This window comes from Phyllopteryx taeniolatus, chromosome 22, assembly GCF_024500385.1.
Source record: "Phyllopteryx taeniolatus isolate TA_2022b chromosome 22, UOR_Ptae_1.2, whole genome shotgun sequence".
Classification (NCBI taxonomy): domain Eukaryota; kingdom Metazoa; phylum Chordata; class Actinopteri; order Syngnathiformes; family Syngnathidae; genus Phyllopteryx; species Phyllopteryx taeniolatus.
The window spans coordinates 7,261,709-7,276,052 of NC_084523.1; the positions used below are offsets into that span (position 1 = coordinate 7,261,709).

Here is a 14,344-nt window from a genome sequence, read left to right on the forward strand (position 1 = left end):
CTCTTAGCGTCGGACCCCTCGTGTGCAGTGAGCGTCAGCGTCACTTGTTCGCCCTGCGATTCCATCTCAAGCTCATTCCCTTTATCTGTCTATTGCAAATAGGCCTCAGTGCAGCGGGAGGGGGCAAAACACACTGTTTGATTCACACACACATGCAATATACTAAGATGCACCCCCATTGTTTTCCATGTAAGAACATGCAGCATTCCTCTTGACTTTGACAAGGAGTTACATCCCGTGCAAATCCAGAATCCGCTCGGCTGTAAGCACGTGTGTGTGTGTGTGTACAGAAAAAGCCAAGTGGTGGAGTGTATCTTTTTGTTTCTACATCAGGTGTCTGACATGGGCCGTGTCACGCGTTCAACAGACACCTTGAAATTTAGCATGTGGAGCGAGTGAATGTGTGGCACTGATCCGGTTTGCTGTAAGAGGAAGAGATACGGTCGGCCCGTGCATCCCGACAGCCTCCCGCGCCAGGCTGTGTGCTTTGGAGATACCAACACGCACGCAGCCATGTCTTATCCCGCTCTTTGGATGACTTGATTATTGCCGGCTCCACCTGTGAAAGGTGAAAATTCACAGTATACAGTAGAGAGACCCCATAAAAAGACTTGTTTTGTATATTTGTACCCCTCCCAAATGCTTTAAAGACATTTTTTAAACACATTCTTAATGTAGTTGAACACCCAAAAAATTGCAAGAATATAATGTATCGAAAAAAACATGTTCTTTAGTAGGCGGAGCCTGGTGGGGTGGCATGGGGCATCGGCGAGTTTTTGTGGGAGTGTCTGGGCATGAGCAGTGGTTGGTAGCAGCTCCTGTGTGAGTGCGCTCATTGTGTTTACTGTCCAAAATAAATGGAGGAAAAGGGCACCGGCGACTGTGGCTCTCCTTTCCCACCTGTTATGGCCAGATGCTGTCACCGTGGTAACAAGAGGCGACGGCTCTTGGCGCTCGGTCAACGGAGGACGAAGGCGGTCGGTGCTAGAAATCAGAGCGGTAGTTAAAAAGTCCAAAATTTGGCATCTTCCTCTCAGAATGCAAATTGGGTATTATTCATAGACAAACTGTTTCCATCCATAATTCCCTGACTTTTTGGAGTTTAAATATTGCTTTCGGTGCTTCTCTGCAGCTTTCCAGGATGCCAGTGGAGGCCTGCGGTCAGTACTCCACCTGTAGCGAATGTCTCGGATCGGGAGACCCTCACTGCGGCTGGTGTGTCCTGCACAACACGTAAGTCCTGCGACAATCGTCCCTTGACTTCCATGTGTATCTTCACTTGCAGGTTGAAATATTATTATTAATAATGAATTTGCATTTCCATTCATTTCAATGGGAAATGATGATTTTTAGCATGGTCATGGAACATCGAAAGTAGCAGCCTGGTGGCAGCATGTAAACCTCCCAATTTGTACACTAAGCTGTTCACTTTCCAGCCACGCCTCGATTCAGCTTGAAGCCGGTCCGTCCGCCGCCGACGTCTTTCCATCTGTCGCACGCATTCGCACTCTTCACCGCCAGCTGTCAAACTCCCGTCTGTCTACCGGGGATGGGGATGGGGGGGTGCTTGATTTCCCACTCCGCCGTAAATTGAAAATGGCTTTCTCGTGTCAGTCCTAGCCCTTGGGTATAGCGTGGCTGTGTGTGTGTGAGCGTGTGCGTTAGTGGCCCGCATTTAGCACCTCCATCCCTGCTGGCGCTGCGAGGACACGGCGAGGGCAGAGATGTGCGCCGCGGCGGCGAGAGGAGCATATTGACCGAAGACTGGAGGTGCAAGGAAAGACGGGGCGGGCGAGACGCAAAGAATAGACAAATAGAAGGATGGAGTGAGATGTGTGAAGAGCGCGAGAAGCACCAGCAGAATTTAGCAGGAAACAGAACAAAAACCAGCATGTTATATCTTGGCTAGAAAATGGATTTCAAAGGATTTTAGCATTTTCTGACATTGAATAGTAAGATAAAGAAAGGCTGTTTCAAGTACAGTGGAACCTCGGTTTTTGTATTCCCTACTTTTTGCAAGGTTCTGTTTTTGTTGAAATTTTGTCCCAGTTTTCCTACATCCACTCGGTTTTTGTACCTTTGCTCATGTGTTCGTACCTTTGCTCATATGTGAGCATTATTCCACACGTTCATCCGAAGCTGTTAAATATATTTTTAATATTTTTGGGTATCTGGAATGAACTAATTGGACATTATTTACATTATTTTCTGTGGCAAATATTGCTTTGGTTTTCGTATGCTTCTGTCTGACATTCCTGAATGGATTTGTCATGAAAACAGTGACTGTGCATTATGAACACTTAATGTGCGAATGGGGACGGTGGCCGACTGGTTAGAGCGTCTGCCTCACAGTTCTGAGGACCGGGGTTCAATCAAGCCTGTGCGGAGTTTGCATGTTCTCCCTGTGCTTGCGTGGGTTTTCTCCGGGCACTCCGGTTTCCTCCCACATCCCAAAAACATGCTTGGTAGGTCAATTGACAACTTTAAATTGCCCCTAGTTGTGAATGTGAGTGCGAATGGTTGTTTGTTTGTATGTGCCCTGCGATTGGCTGGCAACCGGTTCAGGGTGTACCCCGCCTCCTGGCCGATGATAGCTGGGATAGGCTCCAGCACGCCCGCGACCCTAGTGAGGAGAAGCGGCTCAGAAAATGGATGGATGGATGGACGGAATGTGCAAATGGATAAGGGTGCAAAATTGAATCGGTTATGTTTGGCAGAGTTGTTTATTTGCCACAGAGGTCAACTGTATGCCCGGAGTCTTGAGGGCAGTTGGCCACTTGTCATCATCAGCTAAAGAAGGGGTACGGGCAGGGGCATGAAGGGTAGCGCCTCGCTGCTTCAAAGTGTTCTCCCGGATAGTTGTGTTGCTGTTTCCCAATCAACCTTGAAATCACCTCGCCGAACTTGAGCGCAAACAGCCTTTTCTTCGCTCTCAAGCAGCAAAGGCTTTATTTACTCTATAGATTGGCGATGGGAGTCTCGAGAGCCGAGGGGAAGAGGAGAAAGGCAATCAATAGGGAGGAAATCAACAGGAGTGGGTGCTGTGTATGTGTGTGCATACGTGAAGTCATTGTCCTTGACAAGCACTCAGCGTTTATGTGGCCCTTAACACTCCCTTCTTCCTTTTGACTTTTAATGCATGCAAGCATACGCCCCCCCCCCCCCCCCCCCCCCGCCTTCACTTTCCTTCCTATGGATGAGCATCCTTCTGGTCCCATTCAAACTCAAGCTTCACCTGTTTGGCATCTCCCAATTCCGCTTTCAAAACGCCCCATGACTCATGCTTCTTCCTCTACCTGCTGTCCCAGATGTCGCACTCAAGACAATCGAGGGAAATCTGCCTCGCAAAGTGGCTCGAAAGGACGACAGCACTCTTCAATGTGTGGATATCATTTAAAAGGTTTAATCCAAAACATAGCTACAGGCCTAGAAGAATGCCATGTTTCATACTTTATATGCAATTCAACGTCAATATATGATACTTAAGAGGGGTGCAGTTATTTATGTGTCCAGGCGGGTGTCCTCGCGCTTGAGTGACACGAAAGTCAAGCCATGCAGACATACAAATTACAGACGATTTGCTGCTAAACCTTTCGGCAATGTGTCCCACAGTGATCGTATCAGCGTTGTAGGCAGCACAGAGCATCATGGTGATTGCTGCTGTTTCTCAGAATTCCTTGCGGTGCCCTATTTTTTACTACAGGTTGTAGAAAATCAAGCTTATCGTTGCTCTTTACTTGCATTTGTTGCATATTGTTGGCCTGACTAGTTCCATATTGTTCCATATTGTTATGAGTGTGTTCATTAGCTATACTGTACATCTGGCTAGATCGGTATTTGTGAATTTATTTCATGAACCTCTCACTGTGGCTTGTGAGTCATTGCTGCCACATTATACTCAAATACCCACCAATGCTATCTATTGTGCTAATTTTAGCACAATACTCTTCGACCCCTTGACGTCCATCCACGCTCAAACTCCTCTGCCCATATGCTTCGTCAACGTCCGTTCTACTTCCGTCTGTCAGCTGTCAGTCACGGCGGCAGCTAACAAGGCCGTCAAGTCCGCAGTCAAGCGTGACGGGCAAACAGATTGGCCGCCGCATTTGCCCGAGTTGCATTGTCGTTGTATTTAGCACGGATGTCAAGTCGCGTCTGCCGTCATCCAAATTGATGTTAATGCTGTGATAACTTGCGCTTAGTAATTGCTATCTTGAGTTCTGCCTTTGGCCTGGATAGCAAAAATATTCCCACAGCGCTCGTCTATACATTTCCACACATTCTCCTTATCTGCCCTCAGTGCTACTTCCCACATTTTAAGAGCGAATCTGATGTATAGCTGCTTGATCTTTCCCCTGGATAAACGTTCATAAGCATCGATCCTGCTACACTTAAGGTGTTCCTCTCGTTTGTTGAAGAGCTTCTTGCCCGTGCAATCAATGGCAAACCGCATTGGTCGACCAAACGAGAAGGCAAAATCAAAGGGCCGCATATCAAATGCGCACACTCGCTGCAACAAACCCCTAAACACGCAAAATGGCGGCATCAAACTTGCAAGTCATGCCGCCGAGCTTCTTGTCTCCCAAATTGAAAACGTATTCCCGGGACATCTCGTCTGCTGTCAGATGAGTAACCTTTTCCGCCGGAAAAAACACAAAACAAAAAAAACCAACTAATTGGCCGAACCGTGGGATGTTTACTCTCTGCGCTGTTTCGGTTTAATTCCGTGGCGCCACATGTCTGCGTGGTCACGCTCACCTCTTACCTCCGCTACCAGTGCTCATTACCGACTTAGGCTAATTAAAACCACCACGGACTAATTGTGTTTGGCCAGGCTCGAATCAAACACTAAAGGGGAGTTTTTCAACCATGAGCGAAACGCACACAACACACTTACAAGTGAAAACAAACATTTAGTTTGGCTTGTTGTAGCTCAGGCAGCACAGTGGACGAATAGTTAGCAGATCCACCTCACAGTTCTGAGGTTGGAGGTTCGAATCCAGGCTTTGACCTTCCCCCATTTTCCTCTCACATTCCAAAAACATGCAGGATTAGGTCATTGAAGGCTCCAAATTGTCCTTAGGTGTAAATGTGAGTGTGAATGGTTGTTTGTCAGCCCAACTCCTCCAGCTCATCAGTACGGCACTAAGATTAGGCATTCTTTGCAGAGGATAAAGAATATATGACTGTAAGTTCTGTCTGTCTGGCCAGTGTGATGTGTGTGTCCAGGCGAGGATGACTGTCCCCAGGGTGTGGGGGGGGGCACCTGGTGTCTCACCCCCGACCCCACTTCACCCTCCACCTCTTGCCGAGTGCAGTGGTGAGTTGAGAGAAAGGAACAAGGGCACGAAGTGACAGGGGCATCAGGATGGAACGAAGCGCTGTGCACCTCCAAGTTGCGTCTCTGCTGTCACTGTCACACACACACACACACACACACACAGTCAGGTCCATCGCTCAGTGTCTGCTTGGAAGTACTCAAACACACACACACACACACAGTGAAGCAGACACCTGTATGAGAAAGCAATTCCCCAAAAACTTGGGTGGGGGGGGGTGCTGCGGTGGATTCGGTGGGGATGACAGTTAAACGAAGTGATGTGAAGCGGCGGTTGTGTTTCATCCATCGAGACTGATGGACGAGACGGAGTGGAGAAGTCGTCAAAGTGTCGGAGTAAATAAAAGTCGTAGCTCAGATGAAAATTGACAGAGTTGTATTGACAATGTTAATATTTGTCCACTTTAAATGCTTAATCGCGGACATGTAGCTATTTAATCACTTGTGTTGGTATTGTATTCGAAACTACGCAGCAAAAATCGATATCAGAGGTCACACCGTGTTTGCATACAGTGTGTATAGTGGTCGTATTGTTTTTCATAGACGTAATCAGTGAGTCTACACCAGATCAATACATGTGTGTACTCTTGTACTGCACACACAAAACACATTAAAGAGCATCATTCACATCCCATTAGGACAAAAATATACAGTATTGTATTGTTCTCATTAGCTTGTGCAGTTGGCCATTTATTTCTGTGCATCATGTTTAAATATCCTCATTATGTCCAATTATGGTGCTACTTTGTAACTTGGCATGTTTTAAAACACATATTACATTTGAAGATTTTTTGAAATAAGTTATCAAGTTGTATTAGTATTTTTACGTATCGTATTTTTTTATTGTTTCCCTTGAAGTGCCTTTTCCAAGCAGATAGAGCTGTGTAATATAGAGAGGACATCTTCAGGGACGGGGTGGCATCACGTATGCCAGACAAATGGCCTAATAAGTGCGCCACACACACACCAAAGTCTCCATTAGATCGCTCCCTCCACGGACTCATCGTGTGTGTTTGCGTGTGTTTTGGCTCACAAACCTCATCATAGCACCATTACGAGCACGCATACAACGATGGCAGAGTTTATGTCGAAGACGCAACGTTAAGCCGCTGCGCGGGGGCGCTTTGTTACACTTTTTCTTCAAATGCGAAGAGTGATTCATTATTCAAATTGAGCTCAAGTGTCATTTTCCACTCACTGATGGGAGGGATGCATTGGCTTACACACAATGTGTGTATGTGTGTGTGGCCACAGTGGGGTCATGGCCAGTGGGCCAGGTAATGACTCTCCCACAGGCCCCTTCATGCGTTTTTGTGCTATGTGGACCAGCACTCGTAATGATAGCACCACTCCTTGTGTGTGTGTGTGTGTGTGTGTTTCCACGTAGGAAAGTGTGTCATTTCGAGTGTGACACAGTAGCGCACGCAGCCTCTGGCTATTCGTGCAGTATGTATAGCTTTTCCCATACACTGCGTGTGTGATAATGCAGTTATATGCTAATTGGCTTCCAGCTGGGACTGCACAGTGGATTTTTTTTGGGATGACACGTAAATAATATAAAAACATTCTTTATTGTATATTATGAAGGAAACACATTTTAAGAGACGTATCACTGATACTGCATGTCAACAAGCTCTCCGAGCGAATCGCATCACAATTTTAATTCCCTGTCCGTCTTGATTGGAGACCTCTCTGGCCCGTGTTGACCTCATCTGCAACGTGAGAGTCAATTAGCTCATCCAAGGTCGGCTTTGCGATCAAATATACCACCCACACATCATCATCATCAGCGGAGGCGGTCAGCAACAGAGCCATCTGTGGCCTTCTCTCGTTTGATCTCTCTTAATTGCGTCATCTTTTTAAAGGCCCCCCCCCCAAGTGACGTTCACTATTGTACTGAATCCAAACCACTATTTGGATGTGCATTGTTGCTAATCATTTAAAGGTGCAGCATTCGTTTACCCTGGCCGACAATGTGACAGCACTATAGCTTGAATGAACAACACCCCCGAGATGTGCCCATATTGGTTTTGATCTTTTTGCACTTGAACTAAGGTTTTGTCATGACATGCACAATGCAATCAGTATCAGGGTTTCAGTGCCACCAGTGTTGACCCCAACCTGTTATATTTACTGACATTTAAGTCTTTCTTTGCGCATGTACACGTCTTGAAAGTGGACAACCCAAACGAAAAAAAATCTTTAAAAGGTTTTTTTCCTGCATGCTGCACAGTATGGGATTAGACCACCCGGTCTGCTCTCAAAAGGAATATAAACCACTGCCTCCACCTGCTCTTGGCATTGCCCATGAATACCAGTCATTAAGACTTTCACAAAGGGCCCGCTCCACTTACACGTATAGAGTCGCCATTGTTTTTAAACACACACCTATGTCTTCTGGCGGTCGATTCACAGGGCGCTGTAATGAGTATCCCCCCGCAGAGGAAATACAAGGAATTTTCTCAACATTGCATGCATGTGGTGCATGCATGTGTGTGTGTGTGTGTATGTGTCTCATGAATAACACTACTTCTCTTGTATTTTTATTTTAAACTCTGCAGGTGCACCAGAAAGGAGAAATGCGAGCGCTCGTCGGAGCCTCGCCGCTTTGCGTCCGACATCAAGCAGTGCGTGCGCCTCAGCGTGCATCCCAGCAACATCTCCGTCTCGCAGTTCAGCGTGACGGTGAGTCGACGTCGTGATCCCGTCCGTCTTCATTACGAAAAAAGCACTCACGAGAGAGGGATTGACACTCGGACAACGTGATTATGGCACGCTCGTTTCTGATTAGTGGCCACTCTTTACATGGATGGCGCAGCCTGCCAACAGCAACACAACTCAAATCCCGGCTGTGCAAATGTGCTGTCCTATCCAATGAAACACTCATTAACATCCCATAGTATTTGCTTGGCATTGTATTGGATGCTTGGCAGGAAACGCAGCACATTTGCCCTGGATAGTGTATTGCCGGCCCTCCACAAGTATTTTGATACAATAGTGCCTTGAGATACAAGTTGAATTTGTTCCATGTGCATGCTTGTACTAAAAACACTCAGATCATATTTACCCATTGAAATGAATGAAAGTGCCCCAAACATTTGTGTTTTTACTTCAATTCACTAGACAGCGGGCTGCTCCTTTTGGTGTGTGCGCCTTGGCCACCTGGGCGCAGTATAATTCAGACATACCGATCTACGGTACATGGAGATTGTCTCAGCTCCTCATCAAGTCACATTAATATCCGCCGTTCTTTGCAGAGGATATATCCCGAATCTCAAGACACCACTGTATAGATATTCCTTACACATGTACGCGCTCATTCTCCCTTTAACCAGTCAGTGTGGCCTTTTTATTGCAACCACTTCATAATTCAAACACAGCAGTGATGCTCACATTTCCATTTCCCCTCTGAGCCTAAATTATGGCTTGCGCATGAATAGCCAATGTGCACCGTCGTACAATACTATTTGATTTACTGAGGTCAGGCCTGAATGATCATTTCCCATCTGTGTTGCTCTGAGGGTCATGAGCACCATTGTTGCTTTTCCACCTCTGCACCACTCTAATGGTATTCATAGACTGCGTGTGTGTGTCTGTGTGTGTGTGTTCTCATTCGGAGCCTCCACATGAGTGCTTAACCTTTTCCCAGTGTGGAGTTTTACCCTAAGGTGACGCCGTATGTTTCCCAAGTGGATGACTGCAGGCCACAAGGCGTCCTCCTTCACCTTTCTTTGACTTTATATTAGGAAGATAACACAATGGGAATTGTTATTATTGCTGTTTGAAAAGAAGCAATCGAACTTGTTGGCGACGAAGGCCTAGACCCCCACAGTCCGACTTCATTAAAGCGCAATCTAAAAACAGCTGAGCTCGGCCCTTCCGCCGTCGCTGAGGCAGCGTTGGCCACGTGTGGACGGGCCTCGTCGCAAATCAAAGCCTTGACCGCAGACGCGCTTCTCCCATCAATATGTATATTCCAGTCTTGACCCCTGTACACCTGCTTCCAGCGTTCTATATTCAAGGACGGCTTTTTTCCCCCCATTGTCTTCAACCGCACAAAGTTCACTAGGTGCTGAGCTGATGCTGCATTTTCAAGTGGAGAGGGTAAATCTGCATCCCTTTTAATTCTCAGGAACATCCAGAGTGTTGGGACCAAGGACTTCTTCCTTGTAAGAGGCACAAAATGCAGTCTACAAGCTAACACCGGAACAGCTATCACACTTGTACAAAACATTTCTCTAAATCTAATTTTTACTTGAAGAACATAGTGGTGTACAAGAATTGCCTGATTGATATAGACCAAACCGCTGAGTTCAGGCTGGCAGGGAACCCAGGCAGGGCCAGGGATGAGGTCAGTGTCCAGCACTTTAAATCAAGGTCCAGAGGTCAAGTAAAAATAGGCTTTTATCATGTTTTTTTTGTGTGTCTGCTGAAAAGAAGTCAAGGTCCAGTAAGAAAAAGAGGCTGAAGTATGACCAGGACCGGTCAGAAAGAAATTATTCTCCAAGGTAGAAGAACAAATTCATAAGCAACTCTCAGGACAGACTGAAGCACAATGAGCGAAACACGATTATGTGTAAAAGTTTGGGACAACCTCGATTTTTAATTGTTTGTGTTGTAGAACTGACCTTGGACTTGCTGCTTTAATGGTGTCAAAAGTATGATGTAATTGTCTGGTTATGTGGATATCACTTGTTTTTACTGGTCAAGACTTTCTTTGATGTTTCTTGATGGTGACAACAACATGTTGACGTTTATCCATCTTTTGTTTCTCCCGAAGTTGGTCCTGGAAGCCCACAACGTGCCGGAGCTTTCCGGGGGGGTGAACTGCACCTTCGAGGACCTGGCAGAGATGAACGGCCTGGTGGAGGGCAATCGCATCGTGTGCTTCTCCCCGGCCGAGAAGGAGATGCCGCGCGTCGTCGTTGACAAAAGTAAGGACGCGTCCAAACCGATCTCCGCGGAACTTCTATTTCCGTTGTTTTTTTCCCCCCTGGGACTAATTAGCTAGTTCTTGGTTGACGCAAAGAGAGAGGGGGGTCTGGGAGGAGGGCGACGTTAGCGTTAGCAGCCTTCAAGGTAACTTTTAGGTGACCTAATTAGGACGGATCCACTGTCAGGGGTGTTTTACCTTGATTGATGAATGATTCTGTCTTTGTTAGCCAGGCTTGGAGAATGAGTGGGCCGCGTTGACGGTAGCGAGGTGACCTGTGTGCCAGCGTGTGTGTGTGTGTGCATAATGAATTAAACATGAAGCCCTTCATTAGAGCCAGACAAAAGGACACAGATGAGGTACAGCGTTTCATTGCATTCCCACTTTAGCTTGTCTGAGACTCCCTCAAAGACCGTTTTCCATCCCGAGGGAGACGTGTTCCCACCTTATCGTCTCCTGCAAGGTTCTCTCAACCCCCCCCCCCCCCCCTCATGAAGATACCGTTGCAACAAGCGCAACACTTGCGGCTCTTCTGTTGGCGTGTGAACAAGTGATAAAATTCCACACCGTAACGCGTGCTGTGTTTCCTCCAGGCGACCACCAGATCGTGCAGCTCTATCTCAAGTCCAAGGAGACCGGCTTGGCTTTCGCAAACACCAGTTTTGTTTTCTACAACTGCAGCGTGCACAAGTCGTAAGTCTTACACTGTGTTGCATAGTTCGAACTTTGTTGGCTAAGTGAGCATACTGTTTTTTTTTTTTTTTTGCTCTTTGTGTAGGTGCTTGTCATGCGTGAGCAGCCCATACCAGTGCCACTGGTGCAAATACAGACACGACTGCACGCACGACCCTCGCACGTGCTCCTTCCAGGAGGGCCGAGTCAAGAAGCCAGAGGTGAGTTTGCCTTGGGTCCAAACTTGCAGCCAGTTTAAGCAGCTGGCTAGTGTGTGAGGTCGTTCTGGAGACTGAAACACCTTTCAGCAGTTTGGCTTGGTCGGCGGGAGCTAATAAAAGCTAGTTCCGGGTGGCTGTCCCTCTTCCCTGAGACATCTTAACGGCTGTGAATTGTCCATCGTGATGGCGGCCACCTCCGCCAGCCAGAACAGCACTGGATTGGGTGCATGTTCCTACTACCCCAAAAGCAGGAGATGACTCACTTTGGTTTAGGTTTGGGACCATGAGGCGGGGCAGTCTTGCTGGGAGTCGGTGGCCGGCTAATCCTCGCCCGAGGTGAGCGATGCTGGAGATCTGTGGCGCTGGACGAGCGTAGGGACTCGGCGGGCCAGATCGTCTGCTTTGATGAGCAGTCTGCTCGCAATTGTGTTATACCACCAATATTTCCCCGGAGCCATTCAACCTGCACGCAAGATATTATTTTCCCTCCTTCCTGACGCCTTCCATTATCCTTTTGAACCTTCTGCTTCGTCAGAGCCCAGTCGTTAGCGGTTTACTTTTCCAATTAACTCAGACGCTGGCGGTCAATATTGACCCAGGATAATAATGTGCCAATCCTCTTCCCATTGTGTTGCTGACTTTCAAGAAAAGCCAAAAATAAAGCGAGAGGGATTATGCATTTGCACATTAATGGCACAGTCTGTTTTGATGAGCCGTGTTGGGGGAAAGCAGGTGTTTTGCAGCCTTAAAGACTTTTAATTTGCCTTTTATTAACCTCTCCAATCCAAGGTCGTGCCCTCGCCTCCGGATTTCTGGACGCGCGTACGCCGTTCCCAAACGGCAACAAGTCGGCGTTGATCTTTCCGCCTCCGATACAATGAAGAGATTCCGAGCAGCTTTGGAAATAATCCCTCCACGCTATGCTAATGATAGTCATCCCGCCTCTCTGCCCACTGGTTGAGCCTGTCGTTAGTATGCGCGGCGGCGCGGCATTAAAACCCGCGGCGAGCATGGAGCTGGCGCTGTTTTATTCATGCCGGCGGTGGCACAGGGCACGCGGCTCAGACACTTGCCAAACTTTGTCCTTCGCACGTCTCAAGGATTTAGCCCCCAGGATTAGCCTAACAACAAAAATATTCCCAGTCACGTCGTTACAGTGGGAATAAGATGCAGCTGTTTACCCAATTAGCAATGTTTACCTGCGTGTTGAGCTCTTCTTTAGGGCCATCCAAGTTCCTTATTAACCACTTTGTTCTAGTTTATCATAGCGTCTTCAGCAGAACAATAGCTGCTACCGCTCAGCGCAAAAGGAGCATTAAGTGCTTCGGAGTCACACTGATCAATTCCGAGGAGTTTATTTACCACAACTATATTGATCAGGATGATTTTATTAAGCCAGCTAAATGTCAACTTTAATAGCTGCTGGTTGGCCATATCAGCAACGGGAAGCTGAAGGTGAGCAAGTCCTTCGGAGAAGAGTTTGCAGACATAAGCAAAAGAGCCTAAAGTATGGAACGAGCGAATTCTATGAGCAGCAGAATTCCAGTAGAAAAGCGAGGTGCGCATAACGAGGAGATATTGGAAATGTCGAGGTGATGATTGGACCTCAGGAGAGAGCGAGATCCCTGCGAGGAAATGTGCGAAAGCTGGAGATGTCGCTCATCTTCACACCTCGCGGCGGCTATAATTACGGGACTTGAAACTACGCCGAGAAAGAGGCCTTCACGGCTCCCACGCCGCTTCCTGTTCGGTCGCCGTCACCGCCCTTCACACCTCCCACTAGCCTCCAATTAGCGCGCTTAATCAGGTTCCCCAACAGAAAAGGAACTGAGCGAGGGAGTCGGCGGCAATGCGGGGTCAGGGCGCGGAGCCGACTCGCAAGGATGGCGCTGACTTGAGACTTCCTGTCATCTGGGCTCATAATGTGCTCTCCAATAGCCTTAAAAAGTACGTGAACATCTTTCTAAAGTCACCTACGTGTTGCTTAATATATTTTAATATTGGGAGAGCCATAACAAATCAATGTTTGTGAGGAATTGGTTGTACCAACGAGGTTATGTGATCTTTGTACACTATGTAGCACGAACCAGCGGCATACACAATTCGTAGAAGTCAACACTTAAAACTTGTGTGCTTCGGGAGCGTCCATTTTGGTTTATTGGCCTGACTGGGATGCACGTGTTTACATAGTGCATGCACGTTTTGCCTCAACACTCCCAGAGCACAGAAAGTTTGTCTATTTCGCTTTATCGCAATTCTCTGCTCTCATCTCCCAGCAGCTTCGGAAGCTGATGGTGTTTTTATTTATGGCAATGTGTGTGTGTGTGAGTGTTTGCGCTGTGTATTGTGGGGCGTATCTGCGCCGCCCATATTATTTATCACATCCCAGGCGTCCAGGAGGGGGTGTGAGGCTGGCGATAAACACAACTGACATTACATCAACGTAACGTCGACATAAATCTCAGGTGGCGACCGGCATCACCACGAGCATCAGTAGTGCACACACACGTGCACACACAGACACACACACACACGCACACAATTTGTCTATTAAAAAATACTGTTTATTTTGTTTTTGTTTTTTTTAGCTTTTGCTACTAAAGTAGTTTCAGGACAAAATCCAACTGAAATAAGTGTTTTGTAATTGAAAACAAAATGCAAAAGATTTTTGATTATGGTTAGTATTTTTTAAGTAAATACATATATTTTTTAAGTATAGTGAATTAGGAAAAAAAAAAAAAATTCCTTTCTCGACTGCATTACTTTCTCTCCAAAATCCTACTTAAGTCTTATCAGATCAATATGTGTTACATTTTTATATTTTTGCGACACTTATTTCGGAATAGCAGTATAAATATTCCTCATGGTTGAACTAATGGTGCATTTTGAAGTGCTCCTCCGCGTTTCCATGGCAGCAGATGATGCGAGCACTGCTGCCTTGTTGTTTTTCCTCAAGGAGGTTCTCTGTCTATCTGCCTGCAATTTAGCTTCTTTGTGACAAAGTGTTGCCTTCGGACACCTCGTCATCAGCATACGGCGCTATCGGCGGAGATCTGTGTCTTCTAGATTTAAGTCACACTCGCCTCCGTCAGGCGGATCGCATTAACGGCGGCCATTGTTCAAGCGTATTAAATGTGTGTGCGCGGCACCCTACCACTTATATTCATTCTGCAAATGTAG

General features: G+C 46.9%; 1 protein-coding gene across 3 annotated transcripts in view; it reads left to right on the plus strand.

Moving 5' to 3' along the window:
• Positions 1-14,344, plus strand: part of plxna4 (plexin A4) — a 123,542-nt gene that overhangs the window by 85,039 nt on the left and 24,159 nt on the right. For all 3 annotated transcript variants that reach the window (XM_061761598.1, XM_061761600.1, XM_061761601.1), the window contains 5 exons: positions 1,133-1,233; positions 7,900-8,023; positions 10,119-10,272; positions 10,865-10,964; positions 11,050-11,164. In XM_061761598.1, coding sequence (XP_061617582.1) covers positions 1,133-1,233; positions 7,900-8,023; positions 10,119-10,272; positions 10,865-10,964; positions 11,050-11,164 — 594 coding nt within the window. The remainder of the gene's footprint in view (positions 1-1,132; positions 1,234-7,899; positions 8,024-10,118; positions 10,273-10,864; positions 10,965-11,049; positions 11,165-14,344) is intronic.